Genomic DNA, 14,578 nt, shown 5'->3' with positions numbered 1-14,578 from the left:
ATGTGTCCTATATAGTCAGTGGTTACGATAAGAAGTGTGTGATAAGATTATGTTAATTCTAGCTCCTATGTGATGAGAAGTGCCAAATCTCGTGGTTGAATAGAGATAGTGAATTGTTTGTAATATACGCTAGTGAGTGTGTCATGTGGTGATAGTAGTGTTTGTTCCAAATGGATGGTATTGGTAATTAATGTAGAGGCTTGTGAGTCTTGTATGTGGTCGTAATGTTGATGGTTGGCAAGTTGTGAATTGCGTAGTGGACATTAAGATAGTAGTGGAGCAAATGTGACAGATGAATGGTTGGGTGCTTCTGCAATATGGCTTAATTGGGTTGAGAAAGTTGTTTGTCAATTGTTGTGGTAAGTTAGTCATTAGTAAACTTGGTTGTTAAATGAAAGTTATGTGATAGGTGAATGTTTAGAGTGATGTGATTAACAGTTATAATATCAAAGTTACAAATACATGTTTAGGAACCGTTTTGTTGAGGTTACGAATTACGATAGTGTGATTAGAGGTATAGAAAACATATTAGGGGTATGAGTATTGAAGCTAAAAGGTAGTCCATTGGTTGCATAATAATTGTTATGGTATGAAAATAATGAGTTGAATGAGGTAATGAATTGATGACTTGATACATTGTACTTGTGCGATACTAATATAATGTGAATGAGTATGTTAATTTGTGCCGATATTCGAATTCATTTTGGAATTGACACGCGTTGCTGTTTTGCAGGGAACTTTAATTAATCTTGTATTTCCGACCGTGAATCTAGCCTTGCTTGACCGAGTATGGGTGCCTACTAGACCGAGTAGACCTCATTCGATCTAGTTAGGAAGCTATAACGTCGAGAAAGTTGGAATTCCCTACGGAAACTCGACCGAGTAGCTCCAACTCGATCGAGTAGAGGCCACTCGATCGAGTACCATACTTACTCGATCGAATAAGTGCTACAGTACCCAAAAATTAGCGGGTTCATAAACCCTTTCTTTTGTTCATTCTTCTTATTCCTTCCTTATTTTCGCAAACCCTAATTCCCAAATCTCTCTCAAACCCTTTGATTCTTGTTGTTTGTGGTGCTTGGTGATTTTCTTGCTAGAAATCGTTCTTTTTACTTCCTAATCGATCAAGGTGTGAAGGCTCACCCTATTCTGATGTTTTCAATTAGTTAGAATCATATAGGATGATGGAAAGTGTTGAAAAATCGATTTACATGTGTTAAAACTTGCTTCTAATTGTTGCAATATGATCTAGATGCTTTCCTTTGATGATTATTGTTGTTAACTATACAAAAATTGAATCAAATTGGATGTTAATATGAACCGAAATTTTAGGGTTTGAGAAATTGAATTGATTTTTGGTTGTCTATTGTATGTAAAAGGATGAAAATTGAGTAATATATGTTATATATATATCATGTTTAGGGTTGATTTTTTTTGCGATTTTCACTCGAAAATTTGTCCAAAAACTCCGTCTTAAAAGTGCCCCAAACTGAAATTCGTCTCATGTTATTGTGAAATTGGGTTGTATGTGAAGATGTTTTGAAGGTTGGAGTCCTAAGAGTAGTAGTGGTTAAGTTAATTCATGCTAAATATGTCAAAAATTTTACAGCTGTGGAGACCGTCTGATTTCCGAGAATTGAGAATTTTACTCGTAATTTTGGGATTGTTGGTGATAGTGTGTACTTAGATGATTCTTTTATGATCAAACATGTATGCTTTTGTATGTTTTAGTGTATATGTGGTGGTATATTTAAATTGTATGCTGAAACAGATGCCGAGACCGACAGTAGGGACCAGACAGAGTAAGAGGGGTAGGGCTTCTGAGCCCGAAATTGGGGACGGGAGTGGACCGGTAGTCCCGGCTGTACCCGAGTACCCGTCTGTGGTATTTGTTGATTTCACACAAAGAAAAAGGTTCGTGGCTTTACAAACTCGTAAGATGAGACCGACCCGCTGCATTGACACGACCCTTTTGGATGATCTGGGTATTGAGACTGATGTCAGACACATCTTTGCTGAGACCTTGGGGTTGACCGGACTATATCGCCTACGAAAGCATTTGTATGCCTTTCTGACCCTCGAGTTCATGAGCTCGTTTAAATACGAGCCGGTGGAACAAACTGTGGAGTTCCGCCTCATGAACACCAGCTTTGTCTTGACCATGGACTTGTTTGCTTCTCACCTTGGCTTGGCCAAGCCTGCCAAGGGAGCCCTTCATGACATAACGACCGAGTATGGGGTTTGCATTCATATGCCTTGTATCACCGGGAAATCATCTCCCACTGCTAGTAACATGTTGATCAATGATGTGCAACATGTCACTTTGAAGATCTTTCTTCGTGCTTTGTCGTGTCTCCTCTACGAGAGATCGGATGTGAGTAAGTTGAACTCACATGACTTGATGCTCCTGATGGCGTACCTTAACCCCGAGCGAACTGAGAGAGTGACCTTTAGTGCTCCCGCCATAGTGTGTGCCAGCCTAGCTTTGATGGCCTCATCCGACACTAGGATCCTGAGTTGTGGTGCCATTGCCACATGTTTAGCTGAGAAGCTAACTTCCTTTGAGGCTTCTCCGGACTACACCCCTTTAGCCACCCCAGTACCTACCTTGGACAGAGCTTACTTCCTCGACCTGAAATGGTGGAGAACCTTGGAGGATGGCAGTTAAGCGTGGAGGGTGTGGGGCATGAGTTAGATGAAGATACTAGCTCCTGAGAATCTCCCACCGACAGAGCCTTTACCTGCGGCAGTTATATCTGCCGATTTTGACGAGGAGGATGAGGATCTGCGTCCTGCGAGGCAGCCAAATTTCATCGACCCGGAGATCCTCCGAGTCATGCCTGAGCCGAGGAAGTGGGAGAACGTGAGAGCTGAGGAGGATCGACCTAGGATGGGGAGAGGGCCACGCCGAGTGCGAGAGAGAGTGGCTGAGACTCAGTCACAGCAGCCGGTTCCACCACAGTATCCGTTTCCTGGTTACCCTTCTATTGATACCCCGGAGATGCGTGAGATCTACCTTGCCGAGAGAGTGTCCTCTACCTTGACACTCCGGAACATGCATGAGATGGCATATGTTCAGGGAATTGGGACCTTGGACCACATCCGGTTTGGTGGAGGGGAGTCGGGGACAGCAGCGGGGTTTTCCACTCCTACGGGGTGGATATGTCTACATGGGGAGCACCTCAGTTATACCATTACGGTGGTTTGACCCCTTTGTACGTGAGACCAGATGCTGGAACCGGTGGTGATGCGAGTCTTGGTGCGTCAGGAGCAGGCACTTCGGGAGGTGGTGGAGATGAGGATCACGTGATGGACGAGCAGCAGCAGCAGGAGTGATACTCCGTTTCTTTCTGTTATGGTTGTAGTTTATGATGGATATTAGTTTGTTTCGGTTGGTACCTTTTCGTACTTGGTTTGTATCGGTGGCCATAAGGCCGTACTTGCTTATTTCTAGACTTGTTTTACAGGATTTGTGGTCGGGTTATCATCCCGACTCGTAGTTATGTGACTATATATATTGTGTTTGGATTTCTGGGCAATTCTTGACCTGTAGCAACTCAATTGAGTGCCCCTCACTCGATCGAGTAGCTGCAGGTGTGTCTATTGGAGGAGTATTCTGATCTCGGGCTACTCGATCGAGTAGTTAAGATACTCGATCGAGTGCCTGACCAACTTGATCGAGTGTCACTGTTACAGGCACTTTTCCAGATTTAAATTGATTGAATGCTCATATTCTTGGATGTTTCGATATTAGTCATGGTTGTTGATGGTTAGTAACATGTTTTACCCTCATTGTTAGTCATGGTTTGACTTGTGCTTGAGTTATAAGTAAAGTTTGCGAGATATAGGTATGACGGGACGATGACACATATTGTTGCGGGAACTTGGCGCGCAAGTGATGTTGTTTAAGTTCATATTTGCATATGTACATATCGTTACCTTGTGAGTAGTGATTATGTGGAGTCAGGCGTCATGGGTGGACATGGATTTTGAGCAATTCATGCAGTTTTGGTAGTATTTGTGTTACCTTTTAGTCTGTATGCGCGTACCATCTGTCATGGTTAATCGAGTAATATGCTTATAATATTCTAACTTCTTCAGGGTGGTTGTATAATATCGAGTTGTTGAGATGCTGCTAGTTTGTTACAAGATATATATATATATATATATATATATATATATATATATATATATATATATATATATATATATATATATATATATATATATATATATATATATATATATATATATATATAGAATTAGGATCATATGAGTATAATTCATATATTTAGGGATTGAGGATCAATCTAAGCCATCCAAAGTAATAGATCCTACGTCTTATATTTAACACATAGAATTAAGGGTAGTTTGGTAATTTCGTTTCTTTGTATATATACTCCCTGCTTCCCTAATTTTACTCAGTTTTACCAGTTGCCTAATTTTAATCATCAATTTCTTTCTCTCTCTAAATTCATCTTCCTCGACATCCATGGATTCCTTCTTTCAGCTGCTTATTTCTTGCGCGATTCGTTGATTACTATTTCTTATTACGGATTACACTTGTCTTCAATCTAAATCGCTATGTCAGGTACATCTTCTTTCTTTCTTCTGCTGATTTTCCTTGATTTGTTAATTTCCAGCTTTATTTTGTTGTTATTGTTGTTTTTTTCAACATATTCGCTACTTTTATTATGAATTCATGTTTAGATTTACAATTTTCAGCTTTATTTTTATGTAATTGTTGTTTTTGTTACACATATTTGAATTACTCTTCTTCTTCCTGCTTTTGTGTTCGATTTTATGTCTAACTTCCTCATATGCAGCTTTATTTTTATTTACTTGTTGTTTTTTCTACATATATTTGCATTTGCTAGTGTTGTTAATTCGTTCTTCTGAATTTGTCTATATTTTTACTTTTCTTACGGTTTTATCGGTGTACTGAATGAAATTTCAAGTTTCATACTGTTTTTATTGCTACCTATATTTTCACTTTTCTCTTGATTTTGCCGTCATTGTAACTCATTGTTTACTTTACATCTGTTATCGGCTGTTGTAATGCATTATCGTACTATATTCGTTTGCAGACCTTGAATCTGCTTTCACAATATTACAATAATAACAGTTGTCCAATATAATATCACACCATATTCAATACAATATCACAACTATTACAATACCAAATTTTGTCCCCCCTACTGTTTGCTTATTACCTGTTATGTTTTGAATTGCTTCATATATTGCATTCTTTTTCAGATGATGATAGTTGTGTACCTTCTTCTGGATTCATCTCTCACGATACTAGTGTGTCTCAAATTACTTCTATTCCACGCATTGAAAGTCCTTCCCCACCTACGTCTAATGATAATCATTTTGCTGAAATTACTTCTACTCCACGCATTGAACAGCCTCCTGTTTCTTATCATGAACATCAACTGTTTTTGGAATCCACACCTGGTGGTACTGAATTGTGGTCAAGAAATGTCGCAATTCAGTTTAAACCTCAACTTGGTCATATTTTTGCAAAATTGGAAGACGCTATCAGTTTTTATAATGTCTATGCAGAAGCATGTGGTTTTGAACCTAGGAAGTCCTCTCAAAAAAAATGTTGATGGTGCCATCTTTTATAAACTTGTTGTCTGTAATCGTGAAGGGTTTAGAGATGGTAAGAAAAGGAAAGCTATTGTTCATGATAGTGTAGTGGAGCAGCCACTTATAAAGCCGTTTGATATTAAGAACAATAAACTAACTAGGATTGGTTGTGATGCTATGATTGAATTTTGCCTTATCAAGGATGTTTATGTTGTAACTCAGTTTCGTGAATGGAATAATCATCGTCTTTGTTCGTTCACAAATCAAGAATTTCAAAGAAAAAAAAGACACCTTCATCTTTTTCATAAGAAGGCAATTATTGATCATTCAAAAGTTAATTTAGGTCCTACATCGGTATATAGATATTCTAAGGAACATGCAGATGGTTATGAGAATGTTGGTGCTCAATTGATTGATTTTAAGAACTTTGGAAGGGATATCAAATGTTTCATAGGAGATAAAGATGCTCAATTGTTTATCGATAATTTCGAGAACCTCCGTCAAACCAATCCACGGTTCTACTTTGCTTATGAAGTGGATTCTTTCAAATGTTTGGTTCGTGTGTTTTGGTGTGACGCACAGGCACGTCGAAATTACTCTTCCTTTGGTGATTTGGTCAGTTTTGATCCAACTTACGGTACAAATAAATATTCTATGATTTTCACTCCTTTTACTGGGGTAGACCACCACAAAAGGTCTGTGACTTTTGCTGCGGCATTGTTGTTTCATGAGGATGACGATTCATTTAAGTGGGTTTTTGAGAAGTTCTTAGACGCTATGGGTCAGCGCGAGCCGCAATGTATAATCACTGACCAATGCCCAGGAATAAAGAAGGCTGTACCCAAAGTTTTCAAGAAGGCTAAGCATAGATATTGCATGTGGCATATTATGCAAAAGGTCCCTGACAAGATTGGAATTACAATATCCAAGGAGACTGATTTTGTGAGTCGTTTGAATTCTCGTTGTTTGGGACTCGACTTGGAACCCGAAATTTGAACAAGTGGTCCGACTTAATTGCTGAACATAACTTGCAAGCAAATTCATGGTTGTAATACATGTACAAAAAAAGAAGGAGATGGATCCCGGCTTATTATCGTGATATTCCTATGGGATGTCTTCTCCGAACAACTCAACGATCGGAGAGCCAGAATAGCTTTTTCAAGCGTTTTGAAAATATACATGGTACACTTGTTGAGTTTTGGATGCGTTTTCAAAGCGCCATGGATCAACAACGCCATACTCAAAAGCAACATGATCGAGACAGTGATTATACTTTACCCCAATTAGCTACGTCTCTACACTTGGAAGCTCATGCGTCCAAGGTTTATACCCATGCTATTTTCAAAGATTTTCAACAAGAGGCTGTTGCCTCCATGTGTTCTCTTAGTGTTGGTGGCTTTACACCACCTGTCGACGGTACAGAGGTCATTGTTGTTACTGGCGCTAGAATGCAGAAGCGTTATCAAGTAGTGTTCAATTCTACAAGCACTGATGCAGAATGTTCTTGTAAGTTTTTTAATAGGAAGGGTATTATTTACAGACACATTATTTGGGTTTTCTCTGGGAAACAAGTTAGGACTTTGCCTGATAAGTACATACTTATGCGCTGGACAAAGAATGCACAAAAGATCCCTCTATATGGTTCACATGGTGAGTTACTTGACGACTTTGATGCCACTGATGTAAGGAAGCTGGAGATGTGCAAATTATGGTCAGAGTTCTACTCAACTATCGGTTTGTCGAGAACTATGCCTAACAATCGATCACCGATCTTGTCGACACATTGAAGCAATTTCGGGTCAAACTCAATCCACAAGCACAGTCAATGACAAAAGAGCAGGAGTTGGAAATGCTTCTTGGATGTAGTTCCCCAACTGAGGTGAGGATTCTACCGCCTCGTCAGGCAAAGAACAAGGGCAGTGGGAAGAGAATGATATCGCCAAAGCAACAATGCATTGCCAAAGCAGAGAAGCCAAAAAGGCTTTGCAAAAATTGCAAACAATTGGCTAACCATGATAAGCGTAACTGCCCTCATCCTTTTGTACCTGACATCGAGAATCAGGCATGCTACCTAAATAAATATATTCTATTACATTATTTCTATAAGTAAGATGCCATACGATTTCTGTTTATGAGTTTTATTTTTGGAAGTGTATATACTTTTGATATTGAGCGCTGACGACTACTCGCTGTCCTGTTTATGATCTTAATTTCAAAAACTGTATCAACTGTGCTTGTTCATTTGCTGACAACTACTTGTTGTGCTATTTTGCATTTTTCAGGGGAGTTCAGATGATGATTGACTTGTATATTGATTCATGTTCATCAAGGCCATCCAAAACATTATTTCTGTCGTCGTCTCTTGGTTGGAGGATTCTTTGTTGATGAAGCTCAATATATATAGTTGGAGGATTCTTTGTTGAAGAAGCTCAATATATATAGGATATACATGTCATAGTTTCATTACTATTATAGCAATTACACTCCATACGTTAGGATTTATGTAGTGATATAAGTGTGATATTTCATTGTTAGACGTCTGATATTTCATAGTAAGACGGGTGATATTTCTTCCATAGTGCTTTAAAACAGTATTATCAGATGTCTGATATTTTACCGTACATGTCGTGATATTGCATTGTCAGGCGTGTGGTATTTCTTAAATAAAGATTCCAAATAGTATTATCAGAAGTCTGATGTTTCAATGTCCATGTTCTGAACTTGCAGATTAAAATGAATGTGGTGGAATTTTGATGACGATGGGTTTTTAAATGTACATATTGTGATATTTCATAGTTAGAACTATGATATTGCATTTGAAGTATAATGTGATATCAAAATATACCGAATACAATATCACACTTGGATCAAATAAACACAACACGTATGACAATAATTTCATTATTCTTTACAATATCACAGTCTGTTCAATACAATACCGCGCAATATTCAATTCAAAATTTTACTTTTTGGGGAATAATTATTATCCTCGCAGTTTCTACAATATCACATGATATCGAATACAATATCATACATGTCTTAAATAAATATCACAAGTTTGAATAATTATTATCCTGACATTTTTAGGCCATACAATATCACAAGATAGCGAATACAATATCATACTTGTCTTAAATAAATACCACATCTGACCCATTAATTACAGTATTCTTTACAAGATCACAACGTATTCAATACAATACCACATAATTAGACGTGTCATGTGATACAATATTTCAACTTATTCAATACAATATCAGCTGTTCTTCTATAAAATATCACGGTTTCTAATAAGGAGATTTCTCATGCAAAAAATTTCCGAGGTAACGGTGATAGGTTACAGTATTGTTTACAATATCACAACGTATTCAATACAATACCACATAATTAGACGTGTCATGTGATACAATATTTCAACTTATTCAATACAATATCAGTTGTTCTTCTATAAAATATCACGGTTTCTAATAAGGAGATTTCTCATGCAAAAAAATTTCCGAGGTAACGGTGATAGGTTACAGTATTGTTTACAATATCACAACGTATTCAATACAATACCATATAATTAGACGTGTCATGTGATACAAAATTTCAACTTATTCAATACAATATCAGCTGTTCTTCTACACAACATCACGGTTTCTAATAAAGAGATTTCTCAGTCAAGTGTGACTAATGTTTGTTTAATAAGAGTTACTATATCACATGTTTTTGCCTTTTCCAAATAATATGTCATTTTGAATGCTGTTAAAGTACCAATATCACCTACTGTTCGATTTAAAGTTTAAATACCAAGAATCACAAAATACAATCTCACAATGCATTCATTCCAATATCACACCTGTAAGATAACCTAATTGCTCAACAAATAGCTGCATGAACCCTTTTAAAGCACATTAACACTAATTTGATATATCTTCATTACAAAACCTTATCAAACGATCTAGATTGTACCATTTTTGCCTACCTATTACAAATCAAACTCTAAACCCATTTTTGTCTACCTATTACAAATCAATCTGACAATGCATTCATTCCTAAGTCAGATTACACACTTTCTATTTTCCTACATTGGTGCCTCGTCCTCGACCTCTACCTCGACCTCTTGCTCTTGCATATTGTGCAACTTTTTTGATCCTCTGACCACCACTTGTGTTTTGCCCATTGACAATACCACTGCAATCCCAAATATGTGCACTGATTAATATATCTCCATAGTCAAATAAAACAAAAACGAATATCTTTACAAAGTAATGACATTATTATATCCGATTAGCCATTTTTTTATTTTTTTTATTTACCTTTTAGGAGAACTACGAAGAACAGGCATTTCAGTATTCACCGGCTTTTGCACATCTTCACCCTTGCCTCCTTTTACAGTTTTTTTGTTCATTGATGCATCTCTTTTCAGTTTCAGTTGAGGCCATACTTCTTCCTTTATTGCTGTGAACTCTGCTACTTTTTGAATGACTTGTTCCCTAATTCCATTTATGTCAGCCAAGACTAATGCTGCTGCCATTTCTGCCCAATAGTATCTGCGGCCAACCTTTCCATCAAGATCTGCTTCAAATACTTCTCCCTCATACCTTATCATGTGCAGTATTAGAAAAGTGTCGGATTCATTGTTCTTTAGTTCCGGTTTTTGCCATTTGAAGCTTACGTTAACAATGTTAAATCCTATTATTTCTTCAGCTTTGGGCCTTTTCTTTGCTTCCAGATAGTCACTCATGCATGAAGCCTGACACATTTCAAGACAACCATCGGATTAAACCCACATATATTATCCAACAATTTCTCAGATTTCCATTATCAACTAAAGCATTCAACTTACCACAACATCTGCCAGTTTGTAAACACTTGTATCTTCCCATTTATCATAGGATTTATTGTCTAGGACTTCAACCTTTTCTTTGTTAAAGTTTATACAAACACAAAAGTAATGGTCTTCAAATAGCATTGGTACGAAAACAATCTCAACTGTCAAGTTGCATGTACCGTTGTTTGCGGTAATAAAAGTATCCCAAGCTTCAAAAATCCTCATTTTATGAGTTTTATCCTGACTTTCATCACCTCCTTGTTGATATAATGCGTGTACAGCATCCTGTTTGCAAAATAGTTGTTAATCAATAACAACACATATTCATTGTAATAATATTAAATTTACAATATTTTAAAATCAAATATCTAAACTACTTGTAAATAATATTGCATACCATGTGACGAAGTCCGAGAAACAGTAAATTTGTTGTGCTGTGGTCCTTGTACTCAATGTCATTCAGTAGGTGTGCCCAACATTGAATCATTTTGCTCGTGACATTCACGGTCTGTTGTATTGATAGTATATCTTCTCTGAGGAGTTTTGCTTCTTCGCCGTAGACAGCAACATATTCACTACAAGCAATTGTATAGGATGAGCATTAGTTGAAATATTCTTTCCATATGCTACTAAATAAATGATGGACATCAGTTAAAATAGTTGAGGATATCATAATAGTTTTCAATCTTACTCTATAGAGAATGTGTGGTCGTCCAATAAGCAGTAGTCAAGTACTTCTTTTCTTACTTTCAACAAGCTTGCTAAAAGTGCTTGATTGTTCCTCATAAATTTGGATACAACCAAAGATATCACCAGCTTTGCCACGCTTGTATGTGCACCCAAGACCATCTGAATTTCCTTTTCGACGGCTACCCAAGACACTAGTATTGTAATCATTGTCGTCTGGTCTTTTCAACCCTAAAGAACAGTTCAGGTGATGTAGCTGTTTTAGTACCAAATAAAATATGTTGTTTAAGAAAAAATGAGCGCTTAAGTAAAAGTAATTAACCTTTGATTTTTGACTTTGGTGTACAAACTTTCTTCCGATCACCGCTTTTTCTTTTTCTTCCTCTTCTCTTTTCACCTCCTTTTTCCAACAGATTGGTTCCAACGATTCCTTTAGTGTGTTGAAGTTTGTTACATTATCCATTGTTTCACCCTCGTATGGTTATAATCACCAAAAACCAATGTCGCCGCTATCTCACTCGATATAATTTCCTCTTCATTTCATCATTCAAATCACAATCAAATATTTCCCCATTGTAAAACATCATGTGCAGCATCATAAATACCCCACAGTCTAAGTTAAAATCCTTTAATTGCCACTTGAATTTCTTATTAACTAAGGGAAACATTTGCACTTTTTCTCCTTGCTTTAAACCTTTGCTGCACATGTAACTCCCAAATGTCTTTGCCTATACATTTTTGACAACAATTAAGAATCTCATTAATGTAAAGAAAATTCCTCCAATTTAATAAAACACATCAATTGTAGTTTTGCAAAGAAAGTTTGAGTTTAAGACTTACACCAACTCAAGAAGGTAAAAACTCGATTATTCAAAGTTGTCATAGAGCCTATTGTCTAAGTAGTCCACCGTCTCGTTTTGAAAGTTGATGCATATGCGAAATAATGTTCGCTTATCAAGAAAGGCGGAACACCTAATAAAGTTTGCATGAAAATTTTTTATCGTTTAATCGGTAAATAAATGGCATAACACAAACAATTTTGACAATGCTAGTGTCTTACCAGATCTAAATTTAAGTTTAGTGGTCATTGCAAACATTTTGCCATATATCCCATGCTCCAGCTATTTCTTCAGTAAGTGTTTTTGTCTTCTCAAATTCTTCTCCATTTAGCATTAAGATTTGTTCTAGAGGTGTCTGTAACATTGCAATAACATAATAGGTTCCTTTCAATATTAATCAATATTACAATAATAACTGTCTTACACTACAATAACACAAACTCTTCAATAAAATATCATACTAATTGAATTTTTTTTCATAAATAGAAATACAATATCACAATATATCCAATACAATATCAGAACATATCCATATTCACAACTAGTTTTATTTTTCATCCAATACATTATACAATATCAGAATGTAATACAATATCACAACTACTTGCAATATCACAACATTTACAATACAATATCACACTAATTGAAATAACACAAACTCTTCAATACAATATTAATCAATATTACAATAACAACTCATCATACAAAGACAATAACACAAACTCTTCAATACAATATCATACTAATTGACTTAAATTACAATATCACAAATATTGCATTACATATTGCATTACAATATCACAATATCACAAATATTGCATCAAGAAAAATTGACTTAAATTACAATATCACAAATATTGCATTACAATATCACATATTTTTGAAACAATTTTTATCACTCATGGTTTAAATTTCTTTTGCAGTCCTGAATTAAATTTTTTTCCCAATAATACACAAATTTCAATAAAATATCACACTTTTAAGAATTAGAACTTACGGCATGTGCAAGCCCAAAGAAAATCCTTTTTGGTACTGGTGCTTCTTGTTCCTTTTTTGACAACTCATTCATCAAAATTGACCACGATTCAATCACGACGACTCAATCTTCACATCGTGCAATAATGATTCTATATCTGATCTTGAAATTACATGATAAGTCCCATATGTTGCAAGTGTTTCTCTGTCGTACATTATCAACCAAATTAAAGATCAATTTACTAATATGCTTAATATAGCAGTAAGCCTTTTAAATTTTAAAATGTTTGAAAATGGACTTACGATTTCTCAATTGTATGATCATGAATGAAACAATAATCCATGACCTCTTTCCGTTTCTTCAAAACTGATTCAAACAACTCGTCTATTTTCCAAAGAAGAATTCCTGACAGTAGTCTCATTTGCTTATCTGGTTGTCCACATTGTTCGGTATAACCTAAGTTCTGAGATACCAACAATGCACATTCTGGTATAGTCTTTGAGTGGAGCAAATAGTCACTAAGTAAACTCCTTGACTCAGTGATTCCTCCTTTTTGAACACTTGTTGTTTTGCTTTTTTCATTTTTGTCACTTGCATGTGCAGCTCTTGTCCGGGAATATACGACTTCCTCACTAATTTCTTCATTTTGTACATTCACATCAGCTAATATCTCATCCAAATTAGGGCACTGTTTCATATCCCCATAAATCATGTCATCAATGATCACTTGAGAATCCGTTTGGAGGTCTTTATCAGTACAACCACCGTAGGACTTGTCCAATTCTTTATACTGAGCTTTCAACATATCAGTCCATACGTCGAATGATGGCATCCCTTGTGAATAATCATACATTTCTTTTGCCCTCAGTACCAAACCGTCGAAAAAGCTATGGTAGAATGGATCTTTCATAAAAGGTAGTGTTTGATGAATTTGGCTGCCAAATTGATATTTTTCAGTTGTATTTTCTTCTACCTTATCATCATTGCCATCAACAGTTTTTTCACCAGTCTCTTCTACAGTATCTTCCTTGGGAGGACATTCAGCTGCTTTGGTTTTATCACTATCCAGTTCATCTGATTTTGTATCATTTCCAACAGGTCCAGCTATCTTTGAGTTGAACTCTTTCATATTATCAGTGTATCTTTTGTAAAACAATGCTGAATCCCTCGTCATTCTCAAAAAAATTTCATGAATTTCCTAGCATTTTTAACAATCATAATACAATATCAATGTCACATCTATCAATTAATATTGTAATACCGGTAATACTAATAAGGTTTAAGAATATCAGAAAATTATCTCAAAAGGTAACACAGTTATAAAGTTTGTCTTACATCTAATGCGCTTCCTCTTATTTCTTCGTCACTTTGTATCCCAGGAGGCAATTTGATCAACATGTATCCCTTTGGTATTTCAGTTTCAGTCTGAGGTTGAGTTTGAGGTCGCTGATCTTCTTGATAACATGGCTGCTCACAGATAGGGTAAACAATTTTAGACGGGACAGCATTCCCCAATGCACCTGTCGCCAACTCACTTTTAGCTCTTTTTGTCAACTCTTTATGATCCCAGTGTCGAATAAGCGGTAGGCTGTGGGCTAACACATCCCCTTTAAAATTCACCCTATGGAAATAGCATATCATTAACACAAGTATGCATCCAGTAATAGT

At 36.2% G+C, this 14,578-nt stretch overlaps 1 protein-coding gene across 1 annotated transcript; it reads left to right on the top strand.

The window, feature by feature from the left end:
- Positions 1-6,698: 6,698 nt before the first annotated feature.
- On the top strand, positions 6,699-7,379 carry LOC141617494 (protein FAR1-RELATED SEQUENCE 9-like). Its single transcript, XM_074434696.1, has one exon. It carries the CDS (start codon positions 6,699-6,701, stop codon positions 7,377-7,379), a length of 681 nt encoding a protein of 226 aa, XP_074290797.1.
- The last annotated feature ends 7,199 nt before the right edge of the window (positions 7,380-14,578 follow it).

The sequence above is a fragment of the Silene latifolia genome, chromosome X, assembly GCF_048544455.1.
Source record: "Silene latifolia isolate original U9 population chromosome X, ASM4854445v1, whole genome shotgun sequence".
NCBI classification, from domain to species: domain Eukaryota; kingdom Viridiplantae; phylum Streptophyta; class Magnoliopsida; order Caryophyllales; family Caryophyllaceae; genus Silene; species Silene latifolia.
The sequence above is the reverse complement of the archived record's forward strand: the minus strand, read 5'-3'. Positions and strand labels throughout refer to the sequence as shown.